Source organism: Labeo rohita, chromosome 6 (assembly GCF_022985175.1).
Source record: "Labeo rohita strain BAU-BD-2019 chromosome 6, IGBB_LRoh.1.0, whole genome shotgun sequence".
NCBI lineage: Eukaryota > Metazoa > Chordata > Actinopteri > Cypriniformes > Cyprinidae > Labeo > Labeo rohita.
In genome coordinates, this window is record NC_066874.1 from 24,847,034 (window position 1) to 24,865,305 (window position 18,272).

General features: G+C 33.8%; 1 protein-coding gene across 1 annotated transcript; it reads right to left on the reverse strand.

Annotated features, from left to right (window-relative positions):
- Positions 1–178: 178 nt before the first annotated feature.
- On the reverse strand, positions 179–18,052 carry itgb7 (integrin, beta 7). The gene is given in 17 exon segments (XM_051113367.1): positions 179–742; positions 900–1,060; positions 1,364–1,548; positions 1,971–2,178; positions 2,299–2,525; positions 4,753–4,943; positions 5,060–5,200; positions 6,144–6,233; positions 7,727–7,822; positions 7,941–8,096; positions 8,229–8,315; positions 8,317–8,471; positions 10,175–10,345; positions 10,596–10,794; positions 12,696–12,775; positions 12,859–12,922; positions 17,947–18,052. Coding segments are annotated over 16 exon segments (2,307 nt in total). The 5' UTR covers positions 17,947–18,052; the 3' UTR covers positions 179–646.
- Between the last annotated feature and the right edge of the window lie 220 nt (positions 18,053–18,272).

The following is an 18,272-nucleotide window of genomic DNA, read 5'->3' on the forward strand; positions in this document are numbered from 1 at the left end:
GCTAATTTAGCATGGGTACTGTAGTTTTTTTTTTTTAGAATTCTACCGCTTTCCTTAGCTGTGATACATTACTAGTCATTCAGAAATAAAAACGGACAACAGAATGTGACTTGCTAATTGAACTAAAATTAAAAGATGAAAGAACACAAAACATTTTTTGGAAATTTTGAATGGCACTTTTATTATTGAAGCAAAAGCTAAATGATTGCAATATTAAATGTTCTGGAATAAAGATGTCATACCTCAAACATAACATGAAGTCACTGTTTAAAAAAATAAAAAATAAAATCATGTAAGCTGTAAATCTGCTATATAAGGACTAAAAACACAGCAATGTGGTTTTATTTAGCAAATGAGCTAATGTTAAACACTTTATTTTACTCATAAAAGTACATTCCTGAGAAACTTGTGGTCTGAACATGGCAATTCTCTTTGGTAGAGTTGTTCCGCTTATCAACCTGAATAGCTCTATTTATTTATAAGAGAAAAAGCCTTTGTGTTCATCATATATATTAATATGCATAAAATACATTCCGATATTTACAACAATCATGTAATCATGTATTTTTATGAAGATGGTACAATAAAAAATGCAAAAAGTAGATATTACAATAGCAAATTCCTAGAGATCGTCTCTTTCTTTAAATTAATCCAACTCAGAATGTTCCTTTTCTTTGTCCTCAATGTCATGCAAAGGGTTATACACCGTTGTCGTGGCACCTTTGAAAAGAGGATTCTGGACCTGTACAGAACAAACAGACATTTGATTGTTACATGGTCAGTCTGTATTGAATTTCACACTGAAACAAACACTATGTTGTCTACACAGGTTATAATGCATAACATATAAAAACTGTGCTTAAGTGGTTAATACTACAGTGTCTTTGCCTGTACATCACCTCTTTCCACTCAGTCATTTTCTGTGCTCTGACAAAGTTCTGGTATTCTCTAATGTCGTACAGCTCCAGCAGGCAACGGTAAATAATGATTATTATAATGCCAATAAAAATTATGCTTGACACAGAGATGCCAATAATAAGCGTGGTCTTATCAACAGAACCTACAGAGACAAAAAGAACAAACATTTAACATTCACAGTTCCATACATTCTGTGTCATAAATGAGTTTAAAGGGTTAGCAAATTCTGCCATTAATTACTCACCCTCATGTCCTTCCAAACCTAAAAGACCTTAGTTCATCTTCAGAACACAAATTAAGATATTTTTAAGGTCTTATGGGTTTGGAAGGACATGAGGGTGAGTAATTAATGGCAGAATTTTCATTTTTGTGTGACCTATTCCTTTAAGAGTGTGCTTATTTTACGGCCTTGTTATATTAAATGAAATAAGATTTTAATACATACGTGGCAAGTCTGCATATTGAAGTTCAATTGTGCCGTTAAAACCAAGCTTTACATCGTATGAAGTGGTGTCTGCATATGTGCAATGCAGCTCATGATAGCCCTCAAGACGAATTACTTTAGCATTAAAACATCTTACAGCACAGCCTTCTATATCAGGAGTTTGTACATGACATGCCACACAGTCCCTGCAGACACATTAAAATAGAAATAGGCAATTTAATTAATGCATTTGTCAGACACCTCGCCCTACATTGGATTTAAAGTATTTATCAGTTCTTGCATTCTCTGGATATCGAACGGTTATAAAGGTACTGCGTTGATACAATGAGCACTTGATAAAGAATGAATCACTGGAATTGTATGTATGAGCTGTATCAACAAACTCATCCAAATTTCTTATTTCTGGATGAATTCTGATCACAAAAACTACACCTTTTTCTGCTTTTTTCTCTTTTTAGATTGACCTGCTACATTGCATTAGCATTAACATCACTATGATCATTTTAAAAGCTTATTAATAATAGAAAAAAACAGGCAGAGGAAGACAAAATCACTCAAAATAATCTTGAACACACATATCAGATCACAGAAAGAGAGAGATACTCACTTCATCTTCGTGCAAGCATTAATGAATTCAGAGCAGTGGTTTCCCGTGAAGCCTTCGTTACACTGACAATGGTTGCAAGTGCATTTGCCTTGACCGCTGCAAAGCCCTTTGTCATTCGTACAGTTGTCTTGGCTAGGCGAACACTCGCATGCAGACCCCGTGTAGTTTTCAGTACAGTTACATTTTCCACACTGACATTCACCTTTACCTATGACAAACGCACAGAAGAACAGATAGCAGATAGAGTTTTGAATCTGAAATTCAAAGAAAGAAAGAAAGAAAGAAAGAAAGAAAGGGGCACATTTTTGTGCCAAGCCACTGTACTTACCATTACAGAGAATGCTATTATGGCGTTCACAATTATTGTCATCACATTCACAGAATTTCCCCTTGAGCTTGCCTCGACACTCACACTTGCCACACACACAGGTGCCATGTCCACTGCAAACCCGCGAGCTGTTGTCAAGCCGACAGGACGCCAGCATACTGGCGATAGAGTCTTTGTCACTCTGTTGCGCACACTGACATTGCTGACCCAAAAACCTGTCATCACAGCTAATACACACACACACAGTTTCTAAGTTTTAAAAAAAATAAACTGGTAAGACAGTTTTATATGAGCTGTTAAATCAAACAAGGTGTTCATTTAAAAAGCTTTTCAAATAAATCAATTACATGTCCTTTTTGCTCCATATTATTTTCTTTCTGCTGTGAAACACAAAAGGTGATTTATACTACCATCCTACCACAAAAGTATCATAAAAGTAGTCTTTTGAAGATTTTTGTGATTATTTGACTGAACTTTAAAGGAGAGGTTCACTGAAAATAACCATTTTCTGATAATTTACTCACATCCAAGATGTCCATGTCTGTCTTTCTTTAGCTGAAAAGAAATTAAGGTTTTTGAGGAAAACATTTCAGGATTTTTCTCCATATAGTGGACATCAGTGGTGGCTAACAAGTCGACGGTCCAAATTGCAGTTTCAATGCAGCTTCAAAGGGCTCTACACGATCCCAGCCAAGGAACTGTATCTAGTCTTATATAGTGAAACGATTAGCCATTTTCTAAGAAAAATATAAATTTATTTGCTTTTTAAATGCTTGTCTTGCACTAGCAGAAGTACCAACCCAGTGTTTACAAAGCAAATGTGCAAAGAAATTCAAATGGCCTTTACAAAAAAAACCTTTTCTAACAAAAGTATGCAGATGAAGAACTAACTGCATGTGACATTTCCAACGTGATTACACAATTTGTAAAGACGTGCATGCACATAGCAGAGCTAGTGCAAGATGAGCATTTGTGGTTAAAAAGTATATCATTTTTTTTTTAGGAAAATTACAAATTGTTTCACTAGAAGAGGCTTATACCTCAGCTGGGATCGTGTAGGGCCCTTTAAAGCTGCACTGAAACTGCAATTTGGATCTTCAGCCCGTTGGCCACCATTGAAGTCCACTATATAAAATTCCTAAAATGTTTCCCTAAAAAAACTACATTTCTGTGCGAGTAAAGAAAGAAACACATGAACATCTTGGATGACGTGTGGGTGAGCAAATTAATGAAGTAAACTTTAAGTTGCTAATAAATGAAAATTTAATGTCAAATTACGTGTTTAAAATATATGATACCAAATCCCATTGCTTCTCATGTGTCATGTAACTGATTTAAGACACATAAGTGGCAAACGTGACTGGAAACGCGAGTGAAATGAAAAGACTTGGTAGTGTGAATATTGTTGATAAAAAATAGCCTTTAAAGGAGAAGTTCACTTCCAGAACAAAAAAAAGACATAATTTACTCACCCCCTTGACATCCAAGATGTTCATGTCTTTCTTTCTTCAGTCGATAAGAAAACATTTCAGGAATTATCTCCATATAGTGCACTTCAGTGGTGCCCCCAAGTTTCAACTTCCAAAATGTAGTTTAAATGCAGCCTCAAAGGACTCTAAACGATCTCAACCGAGGAAGAAGGGTCTTATCTAGTAAAACGATCTGCCATTTTCAAAACAAATTGACAATTTATATACTTTTTTATCTTCAAATGCTCATCTTGTCTCGTCTGTGTAATCCGGGTCAATACAGTTGCTGTTTTACCTTTTCTTCTTCGCATGTTCAGTTTGTAAACACTGGGTCAGTACTCCTGCAGTGATGTAGGACGATTTTTAAGTTTTTTGACATACCCTAACTGTATTGACCTTATTGAACCAGAAAAAAACAGAGTTCACGCAAACTTAGACAAGACAAGTGTTTAAGGTTAAAAAGTATAGAAATTATTAATTTGTTTCGAAAATGACAGATTGTTTTGCTAGAAAAGACCCTTCTTCCTTGGCTGGGATCATTTAGAAACATTTTAAGCTGCATTTAAACTGGTTCAAAAGTTCAAACTTGGGGGCACCATTGAAGTCCACTACATGGAGCTAATTCCCGAGATGTTTTCCTCAAGAAACATAATTTCTTATTGACTGAAGAAAGAACGACACAAACATCTTGGATGACAAGGGGGTGAGTAAATTATCTGTAAATTTTTGTTCTGGAAGTGAACTTCTCCTTTAAGCTAACTCAGGTACATTATTATATGAATGTAATTGAATGTACACTGGCTTTTTTAGATAAATAAATAAAACTTGTTGTATGGAAAACATAAATTATACAGGGCTGGAACGACATGATAACAAAAGGTAAATTGTTTTAATTAATGCTACACATTAAACGATTCTCTAATCAAGGCATCTTCATAGTCTGTGAGCTGATGTAGTTCCCTGCTGAGACACTAGGGTGCTGTACCTGCACAAGCCGCACGAGAGAGTTCCTTTACCGCTACAGTATGTGGCGGCCTTCTCTGAAGCACCACAGTCACAGTGGCACTCTGTATGCACTGTGATCTTCACCTCCTCATTGATACCTTGCATTTTGATCCGAAATGTCTGAGGCTCCTTCAGACATTCAGACGCATTCAAACGTACTTTGAATGCAATCTATAAAATAAAGAGATCATGAGAAAATACGAAATTTCCTCAGTTTTATGAGCTACAACAACAAATGTTTCCTGGTTGCTGATAATTCAGATGAAATCACTGATGGTGGTGCTTACCTTCTCATGCTTGATGCCTTGACACTCTCCTTTCTCCTTCCATTCAATATCTGCCTTATTCCCCTTACATGTAGACCAGTAGGACACGTCTAATTCTTTTGGTGCTCCTTCCTGCTCTAACACCAGTGTGGACGACAAATTCTAGCCCACATAAAATATGGCAATTATTGGTTTGGTATTTATACTACCAGTCAAATATTTTTGAATAGTAAGATTTTTTATGTTTTTTTAAAGAAGTCTCTTCTGCTCACCAAGCCTGCATTATATTTGATCCAAAGTACAGCTAAAACAGTAAATGTTAAATATTTTTACTATTTAAAATAACTGTTTTCTATTTGAATATATTTTAAAATGTCATTTATTCCTGCGATCAAAGCTAAATTTTCAGCATCATTACTCCAGTCTTCAGTGTCACATGATCCTTCAGAAATTATTCTAATATGCTGATTTGCTACAGAAACATTTATTATTATTATCAATATTTAAAACGGCTGATTAAATTTTTTTCAGGATTCTTTGATGAATACAAAGATCCAAAGATCAGCATTTATCTGAAATAAAAAGCTTTTGTAACATTATACACTAAACCATTCAAAAGCTTGAAGTCGGTACAGTGTTCAACATAATAATATTAATGTTTTTGAGCAGAATATTCAGAATATTAGAATGATTTCTGAAGGATCATGTGACTGGAGTATATCAGCTTTGAAATCACAGGAGTAAATTACATTTTAAAATATATTCAAATAGAAAACAGTTATTTTAAATAGCAAAATGTGAAATAAATCAAATAAATGCAGGCTTGGTCAGCAGAAGAGACTTCTTTTAAAAAACATTAAAAATCTTACTTGTTCAAATATCTTTGACTGGTAGTGTAGGTCGTGTAATACAAACAATGACAGTTTCAGTTCATTTAGTAATTAGTTAACCATTTAAGCAGAAGTGGAAAACAGGGTTGCAGGGAAACGCTCACTGTTTTGTTTTAGCAGCCACTTGTAATTAGTCTTTGAAATAGGAAGTAGAGCCAGTGCACAAGCCAACATAACTAAACAAGGTCAGAACATTAAATTATGAAAAAACTCACCCCATAGGCTTCAGAGATGAGATCCACAACATTACTGGAGTCATTCTTTAATACACCAACCACTGACTGAGGAATCAATGCACTCAGTGCCTGTGAATGTTTGTTTATATGAATCATAGAAAAAAGAGAGATTAATTATACTTTAAAAATGCACTTGAATGATTATTAATAAATATATTTAAATATCTAAATATATATACAATGTTTCTTTTTTGTTTGTTTGTTTTTGAAAGAAGACTCCTGTGCTCACTAAGTGTACACTCTAATAAAAAAGGCTCAAAAGCTTTCTCAGTGTTTTTTTGTTTTTTTCTGAGAGTGTTACATTTACAGTTGAGGCCAACAGTTTACATACCCCTTGCAGAATCTGCAAAATGTTGATTATTTTACCAAAATAAGAGGGATCATACAAAATGCATGTTGTTTTTTATTTAGTACTGACCTGAATAAGATATTTCCCATAAAAGATGTTCACATATAGTCCACAAGAGTTTATAAAAATGACCACATTCAAAAGTTTACATACACTTGAATGATCCACAGCTTTTTGTTTGTTTGTTTAGTGATAGTTGTTCATGAGTCCCTTGTTTGTCCTGAACAGTTAAAAAAATCAAAAATCTTGCAGGTCCCACAAATTCTTTGGCTTTTCAGTATTTTTGCGTATTTGAACCCTTTCCAACAATGACTGTATGATTTTGAGAGCCATCTTTTCACACTGAGGACAACTGAGGGACTCACATGCAACTATTACAGAAGGTTCAAACGCTCACTGATGCTTCAAAAGGAAAAACAATGCATTAAGAGATGGGGGTAAAAAAAAATTTGAATTTGAAAATTAGGGTAAATTTCACTTATTTTGTCTTCTGAGAAACATGTAAACATGTAAGTATCTTCTGTAGCTTCTGAAGGTTAGTACTAAATTTAAAAAATCTGATATTTAGGCAAAATAGTAAAAAATGTACACATCTTCATTTTGTTCAAAAGTTTCCACCCCTAGCTCCTAATGCATCCTGTTACCTTCTGGAGCATCAGTGAGCGTTTGAACCTTCTGTAATAGTTGCATATGAGTCCCTCAGTTGTCCTCAGTGTGAAAAGATGGAGCTCAAAATCATACAATCATTGTTGGAAAGGCTTCAAATACACAAAAACGCAGAAAACCAAAGAATTTGTGTGACCTGAAGGATTTTTCTGAAGAACAGTGGCGAGTCTAACTGTTCAGGACAAACAAGGGACTCATGAACAACTATCACTAAAAAAACACACACACAGCTGTGAATCATTCAGGTAACAGCGCAGTATTAAGAAACAAGTGTATAAAAACTTTTGAACAGGGCCATTTTTTGTCTCTTGTGGCCTGTAAACATCTTTTACATGAAATATCTTATTCAGGTCAGTGCTAAATAAAAAATAACATGCATTTTGTATGATCTCTCTTATTTTGGTAAAATAATTAACATTTTGCAGATTCTGCAAGGTGTATGTAAACTTTTGACCTCAACTTTATTTGATAACATGAAATTCGCAGTTTACCGTGAAGTATTTCTTTTAACCCCAAACATTTAAACAGTGATGTAATTCCCTCAAACCTTATATGCTGGATAGATATCCTCAGTCACAGCAAATATGAGCTGAATGTTGTTGTCCTGCAGAACTCTAGATACATGACCCACTGATGGGTAATCCTGTAGGACAAAATAAAATGATGTCTTCATATACAAAATCATACCACTTAAATTGCCCTTAAAGCAAAATTTCGAATTCGACACAAAGAATGTTCATCATTAAATGTGCAATACTCACATAGGCTTTTCCATTATAGGAACCATTAACATTAAGAAGACACTGTCCATTATGTGGCTGAAAGACCCCACCTAGTCGTCCATCTCCTGCCATGTGGAAAGTATCATCAGACGTATAAACCAAAATCCGTGTCACATTACCCCACTTGATCTTATCCTGTGGTGAGAAATGGAAAACAAGTCTTTTATTCATGTAGCTACTATGGTTAGTTGAGGCTTAAAATGATCAGTTCAAATCTGATTCTTTTGATGCACAACAGACTACACACAGGTAACACACAGTTTTCACCTTACAGACCGCAGCCTGCATGATGGCATCCAAACCAGCCTCAGGAGCATCCAGGTTGCCAGAGATCTTCTGTTTGCTAACTTCTCGTTTCAAACTCGCTGGCATCGTCAGTCAGAGGCAGGACATTCTTAAAACTGAAAGCCGGTTGGCAGGTATCTATGCGATTGGGGCAGGGGTTCTGACGTCTTGCCTTCACCTGACTGACATACGGCAACATCTCCTTATCAACAAAAGACCCGAAACCTGAAAGATGGAGGAAGAGCTTAGGATGTATCACAGTAATATAGCACTAATCCTTTTGAACTGAAGTTCAAGTAGTTCTATTTTAATTCAATTTTAATTTTTATGTTTTAATGAAGTATATTTTAGGCATCAGTAAGATTTTTTTTATTTTTAGAATAATTTATTTGATGCAAAATACAATACAGTAAAACAGCAACACTGTGAAATATTTAATAGTACTTAAAGAAACACTAGAATTTAAAAACTAAAAAAAAAAAACTATTTTTTACTTTAATGTATTTTAAAATTAAATTTATTCCTGTTACGGCAACGCTGAACTTTCAGCAGCCATTACACCACTTTAATGCCTTCACACTCCACATTACTTCAGAAACATTAGTTAATGCACTGTGAACTAACATAAACAATGAACGACTGTTTTTTAAAATTAACTAACATCAACAAAGATTAATAAATAGCGTAATAAATGTACTGTTCTTTGTTTATTCATGTTAGTTAATACATTAACTAATGTTAATAAATGACTCTGTGAAAAGTGTTACCGAAATGATCAATTTTGATGATCAGTTAAGATTCTTTTCAGGATTATTTTATGAATAGAGAGTTACAGAATTTAAAAAAAGGAAATTATTAACATTATAAAATACTGTACTGTCACCTTTACTGACAACTTGCCAAAGAAATATATATATATATATATATATTTTTTTTTTACCAAAAGACTTTTAAACAAGAGTAAAATAAGTTTTGATTACATAATATGTGTGTGTACTGTGTATATTTATTATATATTAGGGGTGTAACGATACATATATTCGTACCGAACCGTCACATCTCGGTTCATCATTCTAACGGTGACACAGTGAGATGTGCTGATGTTTGGTTCACTGTTTTATTTTGATAAAGTACCAACTGCACTGTCAAGTTAGCAAAGCTAGAAGCCTGGAACTGATATTTTTCTGTCTTTCTGTGCGGCGGCACGATTACTTCAACTTTCCTCATACCAACAAAATCAATTTAAACAAAAAACAAATGTCGCTTCCTGCCATATGAGTTTCCTTTCTGTCACAAAATGAACTGAAACTTAGCAAATATAGGCTATGTTATGTGTCGCACAGTTTTTTCTCTTGTCAAGTTTTGGTTCTCTTGTTCAAGTATTTATTCCTTGTATGTATATATGTACTGCAGATTTTATAGCCTATATATGACATTAATTTGATATAATATTTAGTATTTTTACATGTAGATAAAAAAAATGTAATTGGTACTACTGTCTGTTTAAAATAAATGAAAAGAAACCTAGCGTAGTAGATTTGTTTTTGTTTTTTTCTGTTGTACCGAAATCATATCAAACCGTGACCCTCAAAATGAGGTATGTAACGAACCGTGGCATCGGTGTACCGTTACACCCCTATTATATATATACATATATATATGTACACACACATACAGTATATATTTTGAAAATATGTTACATGTATTTACATGTATATATATTTATATTCATATCAATATATAAACATAACATATATTTCTGGAAATACACTAATGTGTAGTCATTTTATCTAGAATTGTCTGTAATCCAGTAGATTTCATTGCACTTTCAACAACTGTGAATTACTTAATTACTGTTTACGATGTTGAAAATTCATAACTGGCCTGTCACCATTAATGTTAGTATTTCAGTTAGCCTTTAGTCTCACCAATCCGGACGGTCTGTGTGATGTCCTTCAGCTTCTTGAGGATTTTCTGCCCCAAGGTTTTAATTTGCTCCAGATCATCTTTCATGGAATAGCTCAGATCCATCAGGTAGTACAGATCTATAGGGTAACCTTGAGCCCTCTTAAACTCAACTGTGAATTCAAATGGAACTCCTGCACATTTAAAAGAAACAGAATCTCAGAAAACAATTTGGCGACTGCAGAAATATGGTTGTTTTGTATATAGTTTTAATGTGGCTAATCTGTATTATTTGTATGTGTAAGATACGACTGAACATTTTTGCTGTATAATATTACATCTACATCTATAATTACGCTGAAGTGTAAATGCTCTGAATATGGCTTTAAGATAATACAGTATGTTGCATGCTGTTGTATGTCTGAGCAGAAGTCTTAAACTCACCAACTCTGAGTGTAATGTTGACATTCTGAGGTTTGAGTTGGACCACGTTGTGAACATCGTCGCTAAGGTCACTGTTTTTCACATTGGTCAAAGGATGTTTTACAGGGTTGATCACATGATCCGCTTTACATTTCCTGTTCTTCAGAGACTCGACAGAATCACATCGCCGTTCATTTGACTCACCTGGTTTCAGGAAGTCCTGCATCACAAGGAAATTTGCATTACAAGCACAATCATTTATAAAATAAATGAACAAAAATTACCACATTAAAAAATGATGTAGAAGCAGTTTTCACACACATATTTTGCTAGTAAATAATCCTGAAGACATGGCAAGTAACACTGGATTAAACATGAATTTTTCTTGTAAAACGTATTCCAATAATCTTTTTAATTATCTTTTATTTACAACTTCAAAAAATATATTTTTACAGTTTACAAAGTGTTTTTGCATTTTTAATTTGTTATTCGTTGTTTATATTATATACTTTTATATACTTTTAATTATATACTTTTTTATTTTGTAACTTGGTAACTTTAAAATTGTGCTTCACATGGTAACATCCAAACTGACCTGTTTGTTAAAAATAATACTTTTTATATAATATTATATAATAATATTTATAAATATATATAAAATTATATAATAATATTTATAAAATGAATTAACCTACACCAAATTATATTAAGGGGTCAAATTAGAATAATTAATAGAAATAATGATTTAAGCTAACAACTGTTTTTACTTTTACTGTTTGGTGTGATTCTCTTTAAAGTTTAATAACTGATTTCTAATTTTTATAAAATTCTTTGTATTTTTCCCATTTATCCATATTTAAAAATATGATAAATGTCTATTTGATTGTTTTACTGATTTATTGGTTTTAAAAACATACAAATGGTATATGTACACTACCGATTTTTGAACAGTAAGATTTTTTTTTTTTTTGTTTTTTGTCTCTTCTGCTCACAAAGCCTGCATTTATTTGATCCAAAATACAGCAAAAGCAGTAATATTGTGAAATGTTTTTACTATTTAAAATATTTGTTTTATATTTGAATATACTTTCAAAATGTAATTATTCTTGTGATCAAAGCCAAATTTTCATTACTCATTATCATTACTTTAGTCTTTAGTGTCACATGATTCTTCAGAAATCATTCTAATATTCTGATTTGCTGTTCAGGAAACACTTATCAATTTATTATCAATATTTAAAACATTTAAGTACATTTTTTTTCAGGATTCTTTGATGAATAGAAAAATCCAAACATCAGCATTTATCTGAAAATAAAAAGCTTTTGTAACATTATAAACTATACCATTCCGCAGCAAATCAGAATATTAGAATGATTTCTGAAGGATCATGTGACTGGAGTAACAATGCTAAAAATTCAGCTTTGAAATGACAGGAATAAATTACATTTTAAAATATATTCAAATAGAAAGCAGCTATTTTAAAGAGTAAAAATATTTCTATTTTTTTGTGTTTTTGTTGTATTTTGGATCAAGTAAATGCAGGCTTGGTGAACTTGGTAAAAAATCTTCCTGTCCAAAAACTTTTGACTGGTAGTGTATATAATATAAAGTAGCCTAACTGCATACCTATGACGTTTTCTAAAATGAACTAAAAGTAAGTTGCGTTTGCTCCATTAAAAGCTACATTAAAAGCAGGAAATAATAGATGACATGTTCACAACAGATAAGCTACAACAGATTGCATATAGTGTTGTAACGCTGCCTACATTGCTTAGTTTAGAAAACAGCTGACAGACAATACCAAGAAGGTCACTGTGTGAGAAAGAGTAAAAGTGTGCCAGCTTGAACTGCTAAAAAAGCAGCTAGTTAGTTTGCACCAAAAACATGCTCAGCCACAGGTACCACAGCAGGAAAAGAGCTTTTAAAAGAGCACAAAGGCAAAGTGCAACTTTCTACAACTAAATGTATAATGGATTCTTTGTTTCTCAATGATCTCTTTTCTCAGTTCTCTCCAGCTGACAAAGACTGACACCTTTCCTGATCATAGAAAACTGTTGTTTTGTTTTGTTTTTTGCAGCAGCATCAGATTCAAACTCATTCATTTGCATGATATAACTTACTGTCTGTGTGCACCACGCACAGCTAGGACTCCTTATACATTCAGAACATGATGAGTGAGATTGGCAAAGCGGTTCCTGCCCTAAAATTCACAGACATTTCAAATTTAAGACTGGATTTACACTTAAAAAGCCTGAACGTGATTAAAGAGATAAACTGCATTACCAAGGATACACCTCTGACCCAAACAGTGAAAAAGAACTGTCGCAGCTATCAAAACAGCCTTCATCTGCAGAAAAAAAGACAGTTTTATTATACTTCTAAGGTTACAATGACAAAATGTTCATTTTGAGCTCATTTGATCAACGTTTCTTAATTTGACATATCCTAATATGAAATATACCTGTACTAATAATTTATCTCCATGATACCATCCATAAAAGCAAACTTCTTTCACCATTTCTTTTCACACAAATTGTTTCTCTATCAATATTAAATGAAAACTAGATGACAATAAATTTTGAAGTTGGCTTGAAAAATCTTTGTGTGAAAGATTAAAGAAGTTGTAAAAGCTTGAAGTTTGAAAGTTTACAGATAGATGTTGACAGCATGTTGCTAGCATGCTTTAGCACATCGCTAACATGATTTAACATGTTTCTAGCATGATTAGCATGTTTTAGCATGATTAGTATGTTGTTAACATGTTTCTAACATGATTAGCATGTTGTTAGCCTGTTTTAGCACGATTAATATGTTGTTAACATGCTGCTAGCATGTTGTTAGCACAATTAGCATGCTACTAGCATGATTAGCATGTTTTAGCATTATTAACATGTCAGTATCTTGCTAGCATTTTTCTAGCGTGATTAGAATGTTGGTACACTGTAAAAAATAAAAAACACAATTTGTTGAGTCAACTTAAAATAATTTGTTAACCTGTTGCCTTAAAATTTTAAGTTCAGTCAACTCAAATAAGTTTAGTCAACTTGAAATGTTAAGCTGTACTAAGTAACAACTTAGATATTTGTGTTTGCTAAACTTAACAGAGGGGTAAGTAACCCAGCTGCCTTAAAATTTTAAGTTGATTCAACTCAAATATCTAAGTTGTCACTTAGTATAATTTAACATTTCAAGCTGAATAAACTTTTTTTGAGTTGACTGAACTTAAAATTTTAAGGCAGCCAGGTTACAAATTATTTTAAGTTGACTCAACAAATTGTTTTTTACAGTGTACCATGTTACCAGCATGGTTCTAACATGATTATCCTGTTGTTAGCATGTTACCAGCATGTTTATAACATGATTAGCCTGTTGTTCACGATTAGTATGTTGCTAGCCGTTTTTTTAGCATTATTAACATGTTGTCACCATGTTGCTAACATTTTTCTAGCATGATTAGCATGTTGATAGCACTTTTCTAACAGGATTAACATGTTGCTTGCATGTTTCTGTCATGATTAGCAGTATCTACATTGAGCACTGCTGTTCATTGGCTCATTTGGGGCCAAATTTCTTTGGATTTTTGAAACATTTGTATTGTTGAAATATACAAGACATTTTCTTTTATTTTTTATGAATTTAACTTTAATCAAACTTACCAGTTGTTATAGTTTCTATTTTGTGCTGGTCAATTATGAACAATAGATCAAATTTAACTTCTAGCAAAAACTGGAGAGAATTGCGTGGGGCCGAGGGGCTCCTCTCCTAACAGATATAATCTCACTCCAAACTTTTTCTAAAACTTGAGAGCCCTGATTAGCATTAACATGTTGAGCATGATTTTAGCATATTTCTAGCATGATTAACATGTCTATAGTATGCTTTAGAATATTAAAGCGTGACTAGCATGTTTGTAACATGTTTTAGCACTGCTAGCATGTTTGAACATGATTAGCATATTGTTAACATGTTTTAGTATGTTGCTAGTATGATTTTACGGTGACCGGGAGGGGACACCTTCGGTTCACTTAAGTTTGTCGTGACCACGACATATCAACTCGTGGGAACGTGATATTATGTCGTGGCCATGAGATCATTTTGTCGAGTTAACGACATCCTTATGTCGTGGCCACGAGATGCTATGATGAGGGAACAACATCCATTTCTCGTGGCCACGTCTTATTATGTTGAGGAAACGACAGGCGCTTCTCGTGGCCACGAGTTTAATGCGTAAACAAACCTGCGTGACCATAGTAACCCGGGATTATCAGAGATATATTTATTACCATTTTATTTTGAATTAAGGAATTATTATATTAATTATTATAGAAATTAATACAATATTAAATGATAATATTATGTGATGCTGTCTATGCGAATGTTGTCTGTGCGCGATGTAGACAGCATTCAAAAGAAGTTAATCATTAATAAATATTACATAAAGTATATCAAATAGTCCTACAAACATTTCAGGCATACTTTAAGACAAACTTAAGTGAACCGAAGGTGTCCCCTCCCGGTCACCGTATGATTTAGCATGTTTTTCTAAGATAGTCATTAAGCTCTGCTAGTGATAGACATCTTAAACATTCTTGCATGATTAGCATGTTTGTTGCATGTTTTAGCATTGTTAGCATGTTTTAGCATGATTAGCATGTTGAACATGTTTTCATGTTTTAGCATGATTAACATATTGTTAACATGTTTTAGTATGTTGCTAGCATGAGTTAGCATGTTCTAGGACAGTCATTAAGCTTTGCTAGTGATAGACAGCTTAAACACGCCATGGCCTGGTTTCACAGACAGGGCTTAGACTAAACCACAATTGGGCCATAGTTTGGTTTGGACATTTAAAGGGGTCATCGGATGCCCATTTTCCACAAGTTCATATGATTCTTTAGGGTCTTAATGAAAAGTCTCTAATATACTCTAATTAAAAATTCTCGATGGTTTTGTAAAACAACACCCTTTTTACCTTGTCAAAATCAGCTCTGCAAAAATCATCTCATTCTAAGAGGTTGTTCCTTTAAATGCAAATGAGCTCTGCTCACCACCCCTCTCTTCTCTATGTGGAAAGACGATCTTGTTTACTTTAGCCGCACTTAGCTGCGTTTAGCCGCTAAACCTCCTAACTACCACGTTATAAGAAAAGGTGATCGCAAAGATTCATAAAAAAACGCTTATACACACTTCTGCTATAAGTGAAGCTGGATCATGAATGATTGATTGAACATAGACGGATATATGTACATTGGGAGGCGCATTCCCTTCACAAACAAATCCACTGCATCTTCAGCGGCTCAGATGTCGGGAGTAAATGACGACCACTATGTTCATTATTACATCCAGCAACACAACACCTCAATCGCTCAATCAGAGATATTCTTGTCTAACTTACATCCCTGCTTCGGCATCGAAACAAGGAAAGTTACTGGACTGTGACAGCTGATCTGAGGTAAGAGCTCATGTCAATCAACTATCGTGGGAGTGGCCTCTGTCTGTGTGACAGCACACCGACAGGCATCTGAAAACGGCTCGATTTGAAAAAAGGGATATTATTTTTACAGATTAATTAAAAACCACTTATTAGGGTAGATTTGTACATACACTGCCAACACACATTAATGTTCAAACAACATGAAAAAGTGAACTTAGCATCCGATGAGCCCTTTAAGTAATTTTTATAAACATGCCTTAGAAAAAGGCATAACCATAACCTAACAAACCATACACTGGTCAAAATTGACTCTTAAGACTGGTTTTGTGGTCCAGGGTCACTTATAGCAGCTAACTTTAGAATAGACTGAAGGACTGACTCGTGTTTGGTGATTGTAGCTTTAAAGCTCTAGGATGAGATACTATTAATCGTTGGCTCAGAAGAATAAGCAGCAGCACCTTAAATAAATTAAATTCTGTAATTAGTTTTTTTTTCAAGCCCACTTAATAAATATTTTTTTCAGCTGTCACATTCTTTGGGACCAGAAACAAATCACATTGTGTCTTATTTTTAGTAACTCATATCTGCTGTTCTCTTTTCACAGTTTACAACACACACACACACACACACATAAAAACATGAATTTCTACACTTGCGTGACTACACCATATGACAGGCACATGAATTAAAAGAAACAGAGTTAAATATACATTATGTAAAAACACCACTGAGCTTCCACCAGACCGCATTCTGTTCTTTTTTTTTTTTTTTTTTTTGACAACGTTTATGAGAACGTACTTAACACCAGACACCTGACAATGAGTCAGGCCTTACATGTGAGTTTGCATGCATCTAAAAACGAGGCGACAGACAGGCATACAAAATACAAAACCACAGAATGTTACTCTTCCTCTTTTGTAATCGTCTTTCATGATTTAACCCGCACAGACCGGGTGAGAGACAAAAATTCTAAGAGTGAAGCACACTTTCTTGCATTTTCACTAAGTAGGACGTGCAACCGTTGTTCTTTCTTTAAAAGCAAGTGAAAAGAAGATTATAACATTTTCAGGTTAGGGTTGACCTTGTTTCAGTAACGGAAACATTCGGAGAAGAAACAGTTAGAATAACTGCGCCTGATGGCGTTTCATTTCATATTTTACTGAAGTAAGCAGTATATACGCCATTTTGACAGAGCACAGGGCTCACAAAAAAAAAATAAAATGACAGATTTCTTGTACATTCCATATTGTAGACAACAGTTAAAATAATAAAATAAATAAAAACATGCTGGAATAAATTACAGTTTGTTACAATAACCAAATACCTCCAGAATTAAGTTATGCAGTAAGTTTTAATATGACAGTTTGTATGCATTTTAGTGTTTTTCTGACTAGAAAACTGTTTTGGCGTACAAGCTAGATAGGAAAAAAGCCCTATCCGCTTTTAACACAATAGCCTATACGCGTTGAAGTTACTATATGATGGTATTATAAGTAATTGATTAGTCTAAAAACAATATCAATGTCTAGTTATCCCTAAGAAATTACATATTAGGTTCATCGTGCCCATAGTATTTTCATGTTATATTGTAGAGTTATGTCATGTGAACAGTTTTTAACCCTTTGAAAAACTGAAAATGCCAAAGTTCAAGTTACCTACATAGGCTGTGTATTTAATTGATTGTATACTTATTTATTAGCTGCAATTTATTTTACTTAATGTATTTATTTTCTTTAAAGGAAGTGGTACGCCCAATCAGTAATTAAGTTTCAGCCCAACACAAATGTGCTTTTCTGCTAATTAAAAATTGACTTTACAAACTGTTACAAAAACATTAACAAAAGCATTAACAAAAATCTACTCGTTTATAATGACTTAATATTCAACACAGTGAAATGTATTATCTTTTCTGAAATCATTTAAATTAAGTCTCTTACCTTAAATGGGAGATGTCGTGCGGAGCGTGTAAAAGCTCATTCAAAGCGTCACTGGAGGCGTCATCATCGCTTTCACTGGCGTGTCTGTGTCTCAAAACCTAGTACGCTTCCTACCTAGACAGCATTTTTGGTCGTTACAGGCAGGTGCAACATATTTGGGCAGGTATCGCAGATGTGAGCCAAAACAAATACTACGCGTGTGTGTGATTCCCGAAAATGTTGCGCGCTTATGATGTTTAAACATGTTGTCTAGACAGGTAGCGCTTTAGGATTTGAGACACTGCGTATCGATCACATCATCGCCGAGTTGGCTTGCAAACGATACA